General features: G+C 42.4%; 1 protein-coding gene across 1 annotated transcript in view; it reads left to right on the plus strand.

The window, feature by feature from the left end:
- il1rapl2 (interleukin 1 receptor accessory protein-like 2) overlaps positions 1-17,675 on the plus strand; it is a 329,417-nt gene that overhangs the window by 260,801 nt on the left and 50,941 nt on the right. The window contains exon 6 of the mRNA XM_041944223.1: positions 14,061-14,135. Coding sequence (XP_041800157.1) covers positions 14,061-14,135 — 75 coding nt within the window. The remainder of the gene's footprint in view (positions 1-14,060; positions 14,136-17,675) is intronic.

A 17,675-nucleotide genomic window follows, 5' to 3' on the forward strand; every position in this document is an offset into this window, starting at 1 on the left:
AGGGGACAGAATCCATTGTTCAGTGTGTGTGTAGGTGTGTTTGTGGGTGCTAGTCACTCTATTTATGGCTCTACGTGCGTGTTTGTGTGTGTGATATGCTCACCTTGTTCTTTGGCAGTCACCTCTATCCTCATTAGGTGTGCGTGCGTGCGTGCGCGTGTGTGTGTGTGTGTGTTGTGTGTGTGTGTGTGTGTGTGTGTGTGTGTGTGTGTGTGTGTGTGTGTGTGTGTGCGTGTGTGCGTGTTAAACTAAAGGAATATGGATTCTGTTGTTGTCTCCAAATTTGCCAAGGTGTTCGTTTCAGGCAGTCACCGGAAACAAAAAAAAAGTGAATCAAGCTTCAGGAAGAGGTTATTGAAATAACGTCACTTTGGTTAAAGCCAACAAATTGCAGCAGATTGCAGCAACATGCTTCATGAGCCACCAAGAGAGAGCATTTCCTCCGGTTTATTTTCACTTGAAAGGTGAAATTATTTGAGAGGTGTAGGAAAGAGAGAAAGATGTTTCCTGTAATTCATCGGATGACATGCTCTCCTCTCAGGAAATGAAGTAATATTTAATTCAGAAAATTCACAGGCTAATGATGGAAGATGAAGGTGTGTGTGCACATGATGAGGGCTGTATGTAAATGTAGCGTTTAATGACTGAGTATGACCTCACTCCTGACAGGAAGTGTGTGTGTGTGAGTGTGTGAGGGAGAGAGGTTTTTCACTGTCCTGGCCCTGCTCAGTCATTTTCAGTGTTCATTTACTCTCTCTCTTTCCATCCCTGTTAATGTCTGTGTGTAGAAATGAAAAATGTATTAATGATTGAATACAGCCTAGACAGTGACAGCGCAATGACTGATGACGGAACGAACAAGCTCATTATTAAAGGTCTTATCACCTCTCACCAGACGCAGTTAACACACACACACACACACACACACACACACACACACACATAGAGCTCACTTCTTGCTCAATGTCATATGTGCATTTGTCATCATAATCAACATTTTGGCCCCAACTCACCTTTTTTAAAAGTTGTACAAAGATCTTTGTTCGTCAAGGTTACCTGAAGTACCAAAACCTCCCACTCCAGTCTGAATAAATCTGAACAAACTCTGGTACGCACTGTAAATGGTCAGTATGGTCCAGCAGCAGCACCACTAGCTGGAGTGGAAAGAATAATTATACAGTTGCAGTATAGTGCTTGTGGTATTTTCAGCTCTATAAACACTTCTTCTGTACATGTCGTGATAAGCACGCACTCACGTCTGGCAGCACAATAGCACATCTGAAAAGGTGTGTCACAGGCCGCACATTTTCTAATCTGCGCTAAAGGTAAAGGTAATCCTGCCTTTTTACAACCTACGTCCTATATTTGTAGTTTTGACCATCGTACATTGAACTCACCGGGATAACTGCAGAGATCTGGGAACATGGTGCCGTCGCTACAGAGAAGTGCAGCAGGGCAGGAGATATGGGCGGTCAGACAACAGTTAAGAGAGATAAAACCTCTTTATTTAGAGGTCAAACAATGCCCTGGGTTGCATCGTCAGTGATCACTGATTTAATGCTAAAATGTCAAAAACAGTCAAATAATCAGTCGGAGTCGACCCAGGATGGGTTTGCAAACTGTTATGGATCGCTGCATCAGAAAGTTTTACTTTTCACCTTCATTTTCTCTTTAAAATAAGTTTGTAACAACCCCTTTCCATGGCAGCAATAGCAATAAATAGAGGCTTTGGCTGTATAAATAATGACTTGATTTGATTTTTTTTTTATTTAACGCTGCTTTGTGTGACAGGCTGTTGAGCTCTCTTCCCACAAACACGTTCCAGCACTGACTGCGAGCGTTTCCCTCGTGCTTCTGTCACACACGAGAAAGTATTTAAAAGTTGCTGCATGCTTTGCCACTTCAGTGTCTTGGCAGTTGCACCGCCTGCTCATTGTGAGCCTTTGTGAAAGGCAGAGAGCACCACAGCCTACAGATAGCACAAAGATAATTAGCTCAATCTCCATGGGTGGGGGAGCTGCCCCCAGCCCCTACACTGGAAATAGTGTGTGTTCCCATCCATGCTGTCGGTGGAACTGGCGGCGGCTAGGTAGAAGTCCCTTAACTGATTTACATCAGCTCATTAGAATCAATAACTATACACTGTGAGACACACACACACACATGCAGGTGGTGGTGGCTGAAAGATGGACAGGTAGCAATGCCAGCTGTGATTCTGAAGGGTGTAGTAAAGGATGTAGTTGGTCTAGACTGTATCTGTACTCATTGTCTTGATTTCCTTTGATTCTTCTCTTTCATTCATTTCATGTGTGTTTCCAGCTCTCAGTTTTCTGGTGTCTTTTCATATCTGCCTGTGGGGGGACGTCAGCTGGCGAGCTCTCTGGGGTCACAGCCAAATGGATTTTTCATTGTAGTCGAATGAAGAGCGTTTTACCTTCTATTGAGACTCATCGGAGGGCTTGGGTTGCAATTTCTGTGCGATGAAATGAGAGTTTCAGTAAGGGGGTCCGTCTCATGATTTTGTTGCAGAACCTTTTCATTCTGATGGTGTTACATTTATCATATTCATGTGTTGATATTATGTCATTACATTCATCTTCTGTATCCATTTTAACATCCACTGGCAGGTTTAGATATTTCTTTTAAATGAAACCAGTAAGCTGCAACATTCTCAGTTTCTAACCTTCAAGATGCACCAAAGACAGAAAATCCACCAAAGGCACAGACAGGACACTGTTAATACACTGATAATAATAAGAAGAAACTATTTGTATGGATCCTTTCATGCATCACAGTGAAGAAGTGACAAAAAGATATAGAATGAACATAACAGAATGCATAACATAAGATGCAAGCTCAAACCCACTGAATAGTGGTTACGTAAAGGTAGAAGCAGAGTACATATAATGCAGAAAATCACTTTGAATGAAACATTTTAAAAGAAGTGCAGCAGTGCGAGGAAACACAAAGGTTTCAGGCTATCCACGGGTCTTTGATGATGTTTCAGTCAGGGGACTGTGAGGGCCACTGCAAAACCTACAGATTGTGTCTCTTGAGGTAGTCCATTGTGGATTTTGAGGGGTGTTCAGGATCATTATCCTTGTGTATGTGTGTCCTTTTGAATCCACTCCTCCACCAGTGATATATTCCTTGTGCCACTGGCTGCAACACAAGCCCAAAGCATGAATGATCCGCCTTCGTGCTCAGCAGTCGGAGAGGTGTTCTTTTCATGAAATGTATTCAAACATATCTTTGCTCAATGTGGTCAAAAAGTTTTGTTTTAACTCCATCAGTCCACAGGACGTGTGTCAAGATGTTCATTGCAAACTTGGGACTCTGCCTCTGTGGTGAGGACACAGGAACGGTTTTCTTCCATGGAGCTCATATTTGTGCAGGTGTCCCTGCACAGTAGAACAGTGCACCACCCCTCCACAGTCTGCTTCAGCTTCATGAAGGTCTTTTGCAGTCAAACAAGGGGTTTGATTTGCCTTTCTAGCAATCCAACGAGTTCTCTCTGTTCTTGGTCTTCTAGACCTCAACTTGACCTCCACCTGTTACCTGCCATTTCTCAACTTCATTACAAACTGAGGAAACAGCTACATGAAAGCCCACGAAAGGTTTGAGGAGTCACAGTACTTATAAAGCTCTTGAATTTCAATCGCATGACCTTTCCTAACAATGATTGTGAACAAGCCAGAGCCCTAACAAGCTGATTTAGGTCAGAGACCTCAGTAAAAGTTATCTGAGAGCTGAAACCTCACTCTGAAATTGCATGCTTTTTAAAATCTAAATTGAAGCGATCGGCTTTTAGCTTTCTTTTTAAAATACTGAGCGAGCTGGCTTCCCTGATATCTATAGGTAGTGTGTTCCAGAGCTGTGTGGCATAATTGACAAATGCTAGCGTAACTGATGGCAGCATGAAAACTCCAGTGTTACCGAAAACTGTCTGGAGGTACATGAAAATCAGTGTCATGATAGCCCTTTTTCTCATAATAGAAATAATATTTAGAAGAAAGATAACAAGAACAAGCTTTGGCATCCTTCCCTTGTTTGATTTATACGTTAATCACTTGATTTTTCTGCTGAAATGCTTCAGCTTCCACAGACCAAAATACACACATATTTTGTGCACAAGACCTTGTAATATGATATTTTAGATAAAACCTCTGAAACCACTTCAAAGTGCCAGTCTGTGCGCTGTCGCCAGTTAAATTTGCTCACCTGGTACCCGTCACATCCAGGCTCATCAAGTGTTGTTCTCCTTCCTCTGCAGCCTCCTTCCCTCCCTACAGAGCCCTTCATTTTTAATTTATGTCTTTAATCATTCAGCTCTATGTGCAGAGTTAAGGGAGAGCGCTTGTTTCCACCATCAGGGTGTCCCTCCAGTGTGGCACTGCTCCGGAGCAGATGGCATCGGTGGTAATGATCGTCAATGCGTACATCTGTGTGTGTGTGGGTAAGAAGAGAGAGGTGCAGTTGGGTTTAATGTTTCCCCCATCTCAGCACTTGCACCGGGCTCACATTAAAGCCCATTGATCTCACACACACTTGCTTTACGCAGCGCGTTCCGCCTTCGGGCTCGGGCTCTCCAAAGACTCGCCGTTGCATCAGAGGCAGGCCTATGTATATTTCACACAACACCAGATCACCATAATGACATTACCATAAGCTGGACTTGCATCATCTCTGCTGTGATTCAGCTTTCTGTTTCCAAGAGGCTTTTGTTGGCAGTCAGGAGTGATTCACCCCTCACAGTCTCTAAGTCGATGGAGAATTGCATCCAAGAATGTTTGTGTCAAGTCTGCTTTGTAATAGCAAGTCCACTGTAACTGGAAGGCGCCAAAGTTATCCATACTTCTGGTATGTTGTTGGAACCAAAGCTCAGCGTTTACACATTAGTATAGGCCAGTAACTGGTAACAGGCAGGTACTTTGCTTTGAATATAATGAATAAAGCAATAGCAGGGCTTTTTGCCAGCGTCTCTTGAAAACGATGACAGTTACATGGATGTGACAGCACATGAAAATACACCCGCTCATTTGTCACCCTTGTGACATCAACTGCATTGCATTCATGGCATTTCATCTAAAAAGCAATTTTAGGCCAATGACAAGTTCTTGTTTAAAAGATCAATCTTCATAGTTTACTCAAGCTCATGTGCTAGCTAGCTACTGTCAGTCAACATACAGAACTTAATAAGTCGTTCAGAGTGGCTCTATGCCACATTCTCTTCACCTTGCAGACACAGTAAGTATCAGTTACTGACATGTAAAGACATTCATATCAATGTCCAAGTCAGAAACACGATGCTTCTTTGATACTCATACAACCAACTTTGCAAACAACTCCTCCAGTGACTGACATTACTCATACAGTCTTCAAATAAAGATATCGCCATATGAATTACCTTGTGCATTTGTCCGCGCTGAACACCGCACGGCACCTGCTGTCACATCATCCGCCCGCCACTTCTTCTTCTGACGTTCATTCAATAAAGTTTAAAAAAACAAAACAAAAAACAAAGTTCGTTTTCCTCAAGATAGCTAGTTAATATCTCAAGAAAACTTACTCCATTTTCTCCAAATAGCAAGAAAATATCTTATTATAATGAGATATTATCTCATTATAATAAGATATTATAATATAGATAATAACGGCTTGAAAAAAAAAAAAAACATGTCCCTTCAGGGCTTCCGTAGTTTGGTATCTTAATGTATAATAATCCTTAGAACACGGCACTCTTAAATACTCAATACCTTCAGGATGAATCGAGGTCCGACCACAATTTTTCACAATGACATCTTCTTAAAGCCCATAGTAGAGTGTTAAAAGAGGGAAAACTCCCTGCAGCACTCTTTTGTTACCTAGAGAAAAAGGTATGTTGCATTAGCCGGGAATTGAACCTGGGCCTCCCGCGTGGCAGGCAAGATTCTACCACTGAACCACCAATGCATCCATTGACTCTGTATTTGTCACCATGAAAAAAAATTACTAGATTTGTGGTGAAAAGTGTTCTATGGCAAAAAATGTTCATTGTACACATTAAACTCAGAGGGCTTGGGCTTTGCAGGGATCAGGTCTTCTGACTCCAAGCTGCCCTGTCCCCGAGCCCCCCCATCCAGGCCCAGTCTTAGGTGGTCCCGCTCACTAGAGTGGACATTTTAGCTACTGTAACTGGCTAGAAGCTGTGGGAGAATTGAGATTTTTTCAAAACTGTGCCTTTTGAGTCAGTCAAATACATTTCTTTCAGTAGACGTGTATCCACATCAATTTGGTGGTTGATAACTTCGTTTTTCTTTTTTTTTCTCCCCTGATTTCCAATTTAATTGATTAACCTGTTTTTTACCAGTTCTTTATGCTTATAGTTTTCAAATTTGGCAATTATAGGGTTGTTTGTGGTCCCTTTTACCAACACTGAGATGGTGGACTCGGTGGAAGTAAATTTTGGCTGACTCTGTTTGATAGGATCTTAAGTTTAATGTTCATTTGACTGGAGGAAGTACGGTCTGAAGGCTCTGGGATTCTGGATAGAATTAGGTTAATCTTGCATAGTTTGCGCTTACAGATCTAGTAGGTTTCTGTCATTTGATTTTAGCTGTTTGTCAGGCTTTTAATTATCCTGTCTGGGTTTATTTTCCATAGGAACCTGCTCACTACACATTATCCCTTACATGTTTAACAGGCCGCTCGTATGTTTAAAACATACAAACTTGCACAGTAACAAAGTAGCTACAGCAGTCACGTGGTAATGGTGTAATAAAAATTACAATAAAGCCCTATGGAATTATTTAGAAGAAAAAAGTAAAAGCATAAAGAAGTAAGAAGTGGCATAAATAGTCATATAAATAATCAGCTGAAGTACAACAACCAGAAAGCTGTACTTGAATGAAGCAGTTTAAGCTGTCAGCCTTCCTGTTCTCTAAACACAACAGTGAAAGATTTTGTGCTGTTCATTGTGCATAATCACATACTGTGTTCTGTATATCAAATTGATTTGACCTTTTGGGGAAATATGAAATGTGTGGCAGAGCAGAGAAGCGGGAGACATTAATGTTCAGTCCTGATGCATTTAGACTAGTACGTCATGCCCTATTCACAGTAAGACTCATTTATTCCTGTCACAATCCACTCCAGTTTGACATCTGTTTTCTCACGCTGATGGTGGAGCCCTGAGGGGAAAATAACATTATTTTGTTGATTGGATGCAAAGCAGACAGACAGTTTCTCTAATTCAACAGTGTCACATTAGTTAGTCGAACTCTCATGTTAAACAGATAAATAAACGAGTTATCAACCAGCCAGAAGAAATAGAACAAATACAGCGATGACGATAAATGACCAGTGTGGACCAGATGAAGCTACGAACGATGGCTGAGACACGCAGGAGACTAAGAGGAGGAAAACTTCAACAGTAAACCACAAAAGGCGTCACTCAGCAGTGAGAGGTGTGGGGAGCCAAAAGGGAAATCTCTTGTCAGTCTGACAGCTATGTTGGTGGGAAATCCTGACATCCCCCCCCACAGGAAGAGTCAAGTTCACATGATGGTTCATCGGGTTGAAGAAAAGTTGCTTTGAAAAGGGAGGGAAGCGCAGCCTCGGCTGTCCCGTGAGCCTCAGTGGAGCCCTCCGGCGTCCTCGGGCCCTCTCAGGCGTGTTCGCTCTCACGCAGCGTTTCAGCTGCAGCGGGTCGGGTCTCTCCCTCTGTGCACGTCTCACAGAGAGCAGATAACGTCTCCACACACCCCAATCGGCTCGCTGTGCCTGTTTCTTCACTTCTGATCTGGTTGTATGAGAACATCGATACTGAGCTGGCTTCTTTCAGAAAGTAATGTCTCTCAGAACTGGCTGGGTGCTGATCTTCAGTCTGCTCTGTGGGGCTCAGACACATCTGCTCTCTGTGGTGGCAGTGGCCAGTTACTCAAGTCCTTTTTCTGGGTTCGGGGTACGATATCTGCACCAGAAACCAATGTGTTAAATCACCATTCTATGCATTTAATGCTGTATCTCCATCTTACGTATGTGTGTGTGTGAGAGAGAGAGATGTGTGTTTCATGCAGGCATATTTATCTCTATGCTGTGATCATCTCTGTCTGAGTTGTGAGTCAGCTGAAGTCAGCTGTCTCCCTCATTGAATCACAGCCATATACGTCAGTGATGTTTCTGAGAGTTTGTTCAGCTTACCGCCTCGCTTTATGCATAATGAAAACAACGACACTGAGTCGTTGATACATTTGCGTAGATCATCTGCTCTACCAGACATCAAAAGGACGCCAGTGTTCCTTCCCACCTGGTTCAACCATGAAAATCTGTCATTTGTATTAAAGGGTATTATGGAGCATGGAGCGCATTGGCCTGATATACACACACAGAGAAGAACACACTCTGTATTCATCAGAGCTGCTGCACAGCTGAAGAAAAGTAGCAGCACGTTGGGAAACGAAAGCTGTGGAGTAGAGATGGTGTGTTCATGTATGGAAGGCAGCAATGGGAAGGTTTCCATGTTTGTGGCTGACGTGCAGGTTTAGCCCATACATCATCAGAACAAGTCAAAATGACAGATGACGTTCATTCCAACATGGCTCCAAGGTGCTCGAATAAGACAAGCCCATATGTACAGTACAACACAACCCCAGTCCCAAAAGAGTTGGGACACTGTGCAGAACACAAATAAAACAGATTGTGATCATTTGCTCATCATTTTTTTTACATATACTCATTTGAAAACAGTACAAAGACAATATGTTTAATGTTTGACCTCATCGACCTCATTGTTTTTTGTAAATATCTGCTTATTCTAGATTTGATGTCAGCAACACATTTCAAAAAAGACGAGGCAGGAGCAACAAAAGACTGGGAACGCTGTAGAACATCATTAAACACAGTTTGTCTGCAGAGGATTGCATTCTGTTTTCATTTAAGTTTTACACTGCTTCCCAAAATTAATACATGACAATGCATGACTTTCTGTGACTTATGCCCTTGCGATTTTAGACTTTTACAAAATGTCTCTCAAATGAGATTTGAAATCTGTGCCCCTCTGACAAAATAACACGTCTAATTGTCAAAGGTCAGATGAGACAGGAAGGGTTTGGTCGTGTCACTGGACAGAAGCAGCAAAGGCCAGAATGAAGTGATCCTAAAAACTGTGGCACAAAGCATGCAGGAATAATTAACATCATGCTGAGAAAATTTCGATCTAATTGTGACTTGTGTTTTTAAATGTTAACAAACGTCCTCTACTGTTACACCGGAATAGAGAAGTTGCCTATGTTTTACTGTCATCAGGTTACTAAATGGAAATGGAAAAAGGTCACATTCAGTTTGACAGGCAAACTGTGCTCATTCCATCTGTGGAGATAAAGACTGCAATAAGACAGTGTTTGTTTTAATCTACTCGGAGCACCTGGTAAACTGAAATGATCAGATGAGGACGATTCAGATTGCGTCAAAGTGTTCTTACATCTCAGAGAAGTTACTCAAGTGACTTTCAAAGGTTCTGAACTTCCTGGCGCTCACATAAATTCATATCTGATTGCACACATGCACACACACCCGGACACACCTTCAAGTTCAAGAAAATGCCAGAAAAAATGTATCCCCTGAAATGATTGCAGCAGGAGATAAGAACTAAAAGAAACTTTGCCTAGTTTGTCTGCGGTCTGTCTGGTGATTACTGCTTCATGTGAGCTAACATGCTAAGACTGTACCGCGCTGCCTAACTGGAAAAGGTCAGATCTCATTTGAAGCCTAAAGAGCACATGAAGCAGCACTGCACTGAGGCAGCTGTGGTTTGAGCCGTTCTAATGTGGTGCTGGTAATTAGTTTGTGGTTAGTGCACACAGTTACGACGTAGATCACACGAGGTCTGAATTATTTACTAGTAACAAACACAACGTCCTTAGCACTGACACATAGGGGGTGGGCTGTGGGCCGTGGCTACACCTCACTGCCACAATCTAAAATGTAAAATACACTGTGTGCGTGCTTATCCGGCGATAAGTGGCACTTCACTGCTATCACACCCGAGGGACTTTTCAAAGCATTTAAAGATCTGAGAAAGTTATCCTACATTTTGACCGCAAGCTGCAAGTTCGGTTGTTGGACCATAGTTGTTGGCCTCCAGACAGTCCCTGCTTCTGAGGTGGCACTCTGTAACCACAACATTCTCAATCTCACACGATAAAGAACATGCCCGCAAACAAGTTGCATATTTACACGTCCAGCAGACCAACATAAGCATTTATTTTGATGGATGTGAGTTCAGTATTCACTATAAGCACCACTTTGGTCTCCACCACCTCTTGGGGGGAATATTAGGCTCTCATCAGGGTCGCTAACTTTGTGTACTGCTTGGTGCTCAGCAGGTAGAGCTTACAGCGTGTTTTTGCGGCAGCTGGAGTGGTGCTGAATCAATACAGTCTATTTCACATTATACAGTACATCGTCATTTCAGATTTTGTTATTGTAGAAATATTGATTGGAGCAGCATTACTTTGCTAATTGTCTCATCTTAGTTTTTCACTAAAGTAGAAAAATAACCTGCTAAAATCAGCGGTCTTCTGTAAGTCTATACAGACTTTTTTGTATAATTTTTAGTCTTCTCTTCCACCTTTATAAATCCTCTTTCCAGAATCCATTCAAACATCACACAGTAGCACAACATTCAGCTGTTGTCTAATCAAGAGTTGTTGTCTCGTTGCATGCTAATTTGCCTCAAATCAAGCTGGGGCTTTGCATAATCTTTCGTTCCGTGGAATCGGTAGAAACTCAAAGACATATTAAAGGGACCTGATTTGGTTTCTGTGTTTATTTCCTGTGAATCATTACTTCCTGGGCTGTTAGGCTGAAATCACCCAGTGCCTTTAACCTAATGGCACTTTCTCCATACACATGCAGACCTGTCATGTATACACAATTTCCGTATCAACAGTATACTGTAATTTTAAAGACAAGTGTGCATTACGGGAACTTCAAAGAACCTCAAATGCATGCTTGTGTGTGTGAGTCTCTGTGAAGCTGTGTGCTAAAAGTAAACAGCTACCCCATCATTATCATCTATTCACCACACACCTTTTGATATTCAGATTATTATTCAGGTAAACACAGACCCCAAACACTCTTACAATTTTCCTTTTCCTCTAGAGAGAGGGTTGGCTTTTGGGAATTAATGGCATATGGTGTTGGTGTGTCTGGCATTGTGTCAGACCCTCGGTAAGTTTACAGCCAGTAGTGCTGTGTGGAACCACAAGGAAGTTGGACAAAGTAGTCAGGTCCAAATGGTGCAATACAGTGTTGTATGCAGCTCCACTGTATACAGCATTATATACAGTTATTATGATGCCATTACCGCTGTAACAGCAGTAGTGGTATTATTAGAATGTTGCTGGAGAGATTTCCTGCAGATTAAAAAGAACAATTCACAAAATATCCATGCAGACTTGTGATGGCATCTGTGAGGAGCGTCACTTGATAAAGACACGGGTGCATGTAGGAGAGATGCACTGCGCCACTACTTAATCACTGCTGACATAGCTCCTGCTGTGCCTCCTTCTCACTTTGACAGTCAAGTTCACAGTGACTCTCCACAATATCAGGCAGGCGCAGGCAAACACACCTGTGTGCACCCAACAAAAATGACACTGGAAACCACGAAATTAAAGCTCAAGAATACATTTTCCAAAAAGCAAAGATTGAACTGACAGAAAATGGAAATGACAGATTTCCACATCCACTGCATATCTTCATACTATTCATGTGAAAACCACGAATGTTTACTTTTGCTCTGGATGACAGCAACAGCTAAAGGCCTGCTATACATTGTGAGGGAAGTGACAAACCAGAAAGGAAAGGAAAGGTAAAGGCTGGGAGTAGAGGACAGAACAGGAGAGGTGCAGGTCGAGGTGAAGGGTTGTCTCATTAATCTCAAAAAGGGGCAGTGATCCCTTCAGAATGCAAATGAAACTATCAGCCTTATCAGAGAAACAGACAGAGGGATGGAATTATAGAGGGATTGACAGGGTTATTGTGGAAAAAAACTCAGACACAAGCTGGAGAAGAAAAGAAAAGAAGCTGTCTCCATAGAATATTTCTGTCACTCTGAAAAAGTACCAGTTAGAGCAATTACACCAACATGGGACGCTGACAGTAAGCTCCACTTAAAGTTGGAGGAATAAAACAGTTGTAAGTGAAGCACCTCTGTACATAGTGCTCACATACCTCTGACATGAACATTGAGATTTGGTTGTTTGAACAGACGGAGATACTGGTTCATCTTTATCGGAACCTTCTTGTCTACGTAAATGTGCGTTTTCACAAGGGTTGCACCTTTAATCTTTTTGCTTGAGCACATGTCTACCCTCCAAAAACACCTGGACCTTCTTCACATGCTGTGTTGCAAATCTACAGCTCGACCAAGTTTGGTAAAGGACAAAGACAAATTTACAGGTGGCATCATTTTGCCTCTGATGCCTGTTCGGTGCAGCTGCACTGTGAGCGAAATGCTGGACATCAGTATGCTAACACGATCACAGTGACAATACAGACATGCTGATGTTTAACAAATGCAACAAATACATGTTTATAATCTTGGCTAGCATGCTAACATTTGCTAATTAGTACTAAAGACAACATACAACTAAGTCTGATTGAATGTCATTAGTTTTGAAGGTATTTGGTCATAAACCAAAATACTGGTCCAATCAAAATTTTGATGTTTTGATGGTACACGATGAAAAATCACGGGATCATCACTGAAGTTGCTACAGTTTATCCTTAAGGGGACATGAATGTCTGTGTTAATTTTCATGGTAATCCGTCCAGTAGTTTCAGTCAAAACCTCATGGTGGCACCAGAGGAAAAGTCAGGGAATCACCAAAGTCTTGAGGTTTCGTCCTCTGGGAGTGTCTGCACAAAATTTCAAGGCAATCCACCCAACTGGCAACTGACAGACTGACCCACAGACCAGCACTACCAGAGCCAGAGAGCCACACCGCTAGCATGACTAAAATTCTCGTACGTTTCTGAGCTCATCATCCAATTCATCTAATCAATTTTGTTCTTTGACAGTGTCAGCTCATCGCTTAAAGGCATGTAAAGGTGCTGCACTGTATGTTCCTAGAATTCCAATCACCTTCACTGCGGCTTGTCAAATGATCAGTTTATGAATATGATCATCAGATGATCAATAGGAATTGGTCGATGCTAGAGGTAAGCTTCTCAAACCCTGACGCAGGACTGATGGCAGAAGATAATTAACTAGGAGGGGGTGAGGAGGGACAGCAGAGAGCATTTGGGTCCAGTGTGGTGAAATTTAGAGGTGTTTGAGGTGGTAGCAGAGGGTGTCTGCCGGTCATCAGAGCTGAAAGGCGGTCGGCCAGTCAACCTGTTTGTCTGCAAAGAGACAGAAATCATTTGGTAAGATCAGCTGTGCACTGAGCCGCCTCTGTGGCTGAGGCAGCATCTCGCAGGTGTGACGGTCAAATAGCTCCAGTCTCTTTAGATTTGGCGTGGAGCTGCTGCGGAGCAGTGATCAGGTCAGCACTCTCCTTGGGCCTTTCCTTACCAAAGAGTGAGCTGTGGAGCTCTACTGCCACAGTGCAACTGTGTTTTTAAGGCTAACCCAAATTTCAGACCTACCTGTATGCTTTCTGCTCTCTGCATGCTGCAGCTTTCTCTCTCCAGCTCTCTGACCTTCATTGTTTTTCTCTGGCTCTATCTGTCCTTGCACCACCGCTTCAGATTCTTTTATCCAACTGACAGAAGTGCTGACACATTAAACTCCTTTTTGACATACCGAGCGTTGCCACAGGGAATGAATGAAACACCTAACACCTTTTATCTAAACTTTTCTTTTAAAAAAATGAAGACAAATCAAGTCAGTAGTACATATTAATAGTTGGATGGATATGATGAATGTATGTATGCAGTGGGGAATGATGTGGATTTTCTCCTTTACCTTTGTGTTTAGGCCATTGATTTAAAGCTCTCACAGACTCCTGATAATCAGCCTTCCTCCTCTCTCTCTCTCTCTCTCTCTCTCTCTCTCTCTCTCTCTCTCTCAGCTCTCCAGACCACTCAGCCCCCCAAGATCCTTTATCCTCCGGAGAGACAAGACACAGTGATAGAAATCACACCTGGTAAGGACCGACAGCTCCTCTCTATTTCTTTATTCTGCGGTTAAAGTGGTAATTCTTGCAGTTTTGCAAATGCTGTCTCCATCTTTGTCGCAAAGTGTTCATTTCTGTGATGTTGCTTCATGGTGCAGACGTCTACTGGGACACGAGTGTGGACGTTTTATTATCTGCTCTGTCACAGTAGAGGCGGTCAGCACAAGTACCACTATAGTGCGACCTTCAGGCTGAAATGAACTCTGAAGCTGGGATTGTATTTGATTTAAGCCGTCAACAAGAACCACGCCATAGATACCTTCATTGTGGGTTTTGATGTATCTTCAGCATTGAAGCCGTCGCTGTGCATGCTAACAACCCGGGCTGTGATACAAAATTATGAGCTGAAACACGTCACAACACGTCGTAGAGCTGCGGGGAGCTGCAGAGTTCTTCACTGCGAATGACACCATGTCATATACAAGTAGACATTTATTGTTTATAACTGTTTATGGGAAAAAGGCGTTTGGGGCCTGTGGGCGTTACTTGACCTGCAGTCCTCATTGTGGCCAGCAGGCCTGAAGCACCTTCCCGCCTGCTGTGTGTTTCTGAGGCCTTGATAGTGATATTTTGCTGCACTATTGTTGCATCCCTCAGTACGCGATACCACGGAGCTGATGAGGATATGGCATCTTGGGTCGGACAGTTGAAAGATGTTGCCTCTGTGACCAATGGACCAGCTCATGAGCAGCTTGCGCTCTTCTCCTGCTGCGTTTTTGTTCCTTTATCTCCGCTGCTCAGCGATTAACAGTGGCTGACTTATGTACTAAATCCAATTTACTTTTTGCCAAAACGTTCGCAGAGACCGCACAGGACTCGCGACGGCGCTACCTTATCTGCTGATGAGAACTGGCAGAGAAAACGCCTGACATTTTCAAATCTAGTCTTTTTACTCTGACTTCACCGGGTGATTTTTAGATTGAGAGGACAGGATGTTTGGATTGGTTGCTTGCATCAAACCTCAAAAATGTCATTTTAGCACTGTAAGCGAGAGGAAATCAGGTTTGTGTTTGGACTGTGAACAAAAGCCTGTAAACTGTTTTGATATCAACAAGAAAGGTCTGAGAAAGACATCTGAGGAGGAGACAGGGAGACAGGAGTTAAAGAATTGAAAGCATCTCATTAGGGTTTTGCTTGTGTGCTAAACAGTGTGGTTTGTGTTCTAGTGTGGGCCTGTTTGGCCGGCTGCAGTGCCAGTAGTGTGTGCGTTCAAGTGCATATGTGTGTGCATGAATGTGTGTCTCGTGCTGTTCAGCGGTCTCTCTGAGGATGTTAGCACTGTGGGCAGAAAGTGTGTGTGTGTGTGTGTGTGTGTGTGTGTGTGTGTGTTTCCATTAACTCCAGATTGATGTAGCAACAAATAGGCCCTAAGGCCTCTGTACACTGATTGCAGCAGGGACACCTTTTAATGGGCACTGCAATCTCACCACCCTGACACCCTCCCCACACACACATTCACACACACACACACACACACACACTCACACACAGAGAGAGAGAAACCCACCTACAGCAATAAAGGCTGCAGTGTGAGACACACACGTACACACTCTCTCTCACGCTCGCAGTCACAGCGTGACCCTGCAGTACATTTTTAATAATCATCTTATTTTAACCTGAGGGAGATTCACACCAGCAAACACAGTTATGTTGTTCACTCTCCTCTTTTCCCCCCTCTCCCTCCCTTTCTTTTCCCCGCATTCACTTGTTCATTTTTTCTTCTTCTCTTCATCCCCTCAGCCTCCCTTTCTTTGTCAACTCTTGGTTTCTTTACCATCCTTTCCTTTCCTTCTTCTTTTCTCCTCTGTTTTATTCAGGGTTTCTTCTTCTCGTCTCTGCCACCCCTCTCCTTCCTCCCTCTCCTCTGCTTTTCTCATTATTCTATAATGCTGTGGGTTATAAACACAATTCATTATGCTCATTGTTATTATACTGATGTGGGCTACTGGCAATATACAGACAAAATGAGCTATAATTAAAGATTGATTCATGATATTAGTCTTAAAAATATATTTTAAAAAAGAGACTAATGGTGCTTGAGGAGTTCTTTGCACATCCTCTCATAAATTCAGCCCTTAAAACCGTGCGTTGTCAGGAGTGTGTAGGTGTGTTATGTACATGCAATATTATAGAAACTACTTGCATCTTAAAAGTCTGGAAATGGCTCAGAATAAATACATGTTCTAAATGTCAGATGCATTTATAGGAAGACTTCCTGTACAGTTTGGACTCTGTGAAACACAAATGAATACAGAACACAATCATTTGCAAACAAACTGTGTTCACCAACAACAGCTTTTTTGGAATCAGGTTTGTATTTCTAGCAAAGCAATCACTTTGTTGTTGTCAGTGCAACAGGTTCACACATGCAATGATAGGAGTATATCATTCATTTTTCCTTAATAAACACAGTTGCAGTTCAAATCCTGACATTTTTGTTTCTGATTGAATTCAATCTGAACTTTCCTATCCTGTGTTCCCGGTTGTATGAGGAGGGGAATTGCTAGTGAAATGATGGAAATATGAGTGTGGGGGCATATGTAACTCATTGATTAGTCACAACTTCAACAATAAATTGCCTGTTTTTCTCAGTGTGAGCCAGAACAAAAGAATTGACAAAGGTGACTGATGAATGTAGACGAAGGAGGGAAAATTAATGTGAAAATGAAACCAGTGTGATGAAAATGCACAGAAACTGAGGCATGAAAAATTGTGATATGACTAGATAAATAAAACAATTTGATTTAATAACTGGTAATGTAAAATGTTCCATTCATTCATCACAAGCTCAACAAATTGCTCAGGTTCATCGTGTACCGTCAGTAATTTGTCTTACCGATGCTCTCAGACCCAAATGTCAGTCATATTTAAAGCCAGCGAAGCTCAGCTAATTGCTCGACTGTCGGTTGTTTGTTTAATTCATTCCTCCAATCCAACAGCTCTTCCGGCGGTTGACCCTAGACTCCCTCTGCTCACTGTTCAGTACAGGAAACTGTGCTCATGTGAGTGTAAGACCTAAAAGTTGGAAGAAGTGGTTTTAAGAATGGTCCTAACTCTGACTAATGAGTCTAAAAATGTGCAGTAAAAAGTTCAGACTCTTTGCAAAGGTGAAGTGTGCTCCTCAATCAGCAAATAGCAAGCCTCAGACATGCATCACGTCAGTCATCACAGCTTCATGCACGCCCTGTCATTATTAAGACAACTCACCATTCATTGTTTATGCTGACATATGCAAGAAGAGAGCTTATGGAAGATATTTCACCGACAGTGACAACATCAGATCAGGGCAGGAGTTACACCGCTGCCGAGCAGCGGCAGCTACAGACAACGTAATGTGATAAGTTAGTTAGTGTTAATACACATGTGTTTTAAAGTTTACGAACATATTGGTGCATAGTGTTAGCTAACTACGAACGAACATAGAATTTATATTGTTGCTGTGACATCAGACATGCAACTTATCTGCAAACGGCTTTCAGTGATATTCAGTATGATGTCGATAGGTGCTTC

The sequence above is a fragment of the Chelmon rostratus genome, chromosome 9 (assembly GCF_017976325.1).
Source record: "Chelmon rostratus isolate fCheRos1 chromosome 9, fCheRos1.pri, whole genome shotgun sequence".
In the NCBI taxonomy this organism is placed as follows: Eukaryota; Metazoa; Chordata; class Actinopteri; order Chaetodontiformes; family Chaetodontidae; genus Chelmon; species Chelmon rostratus.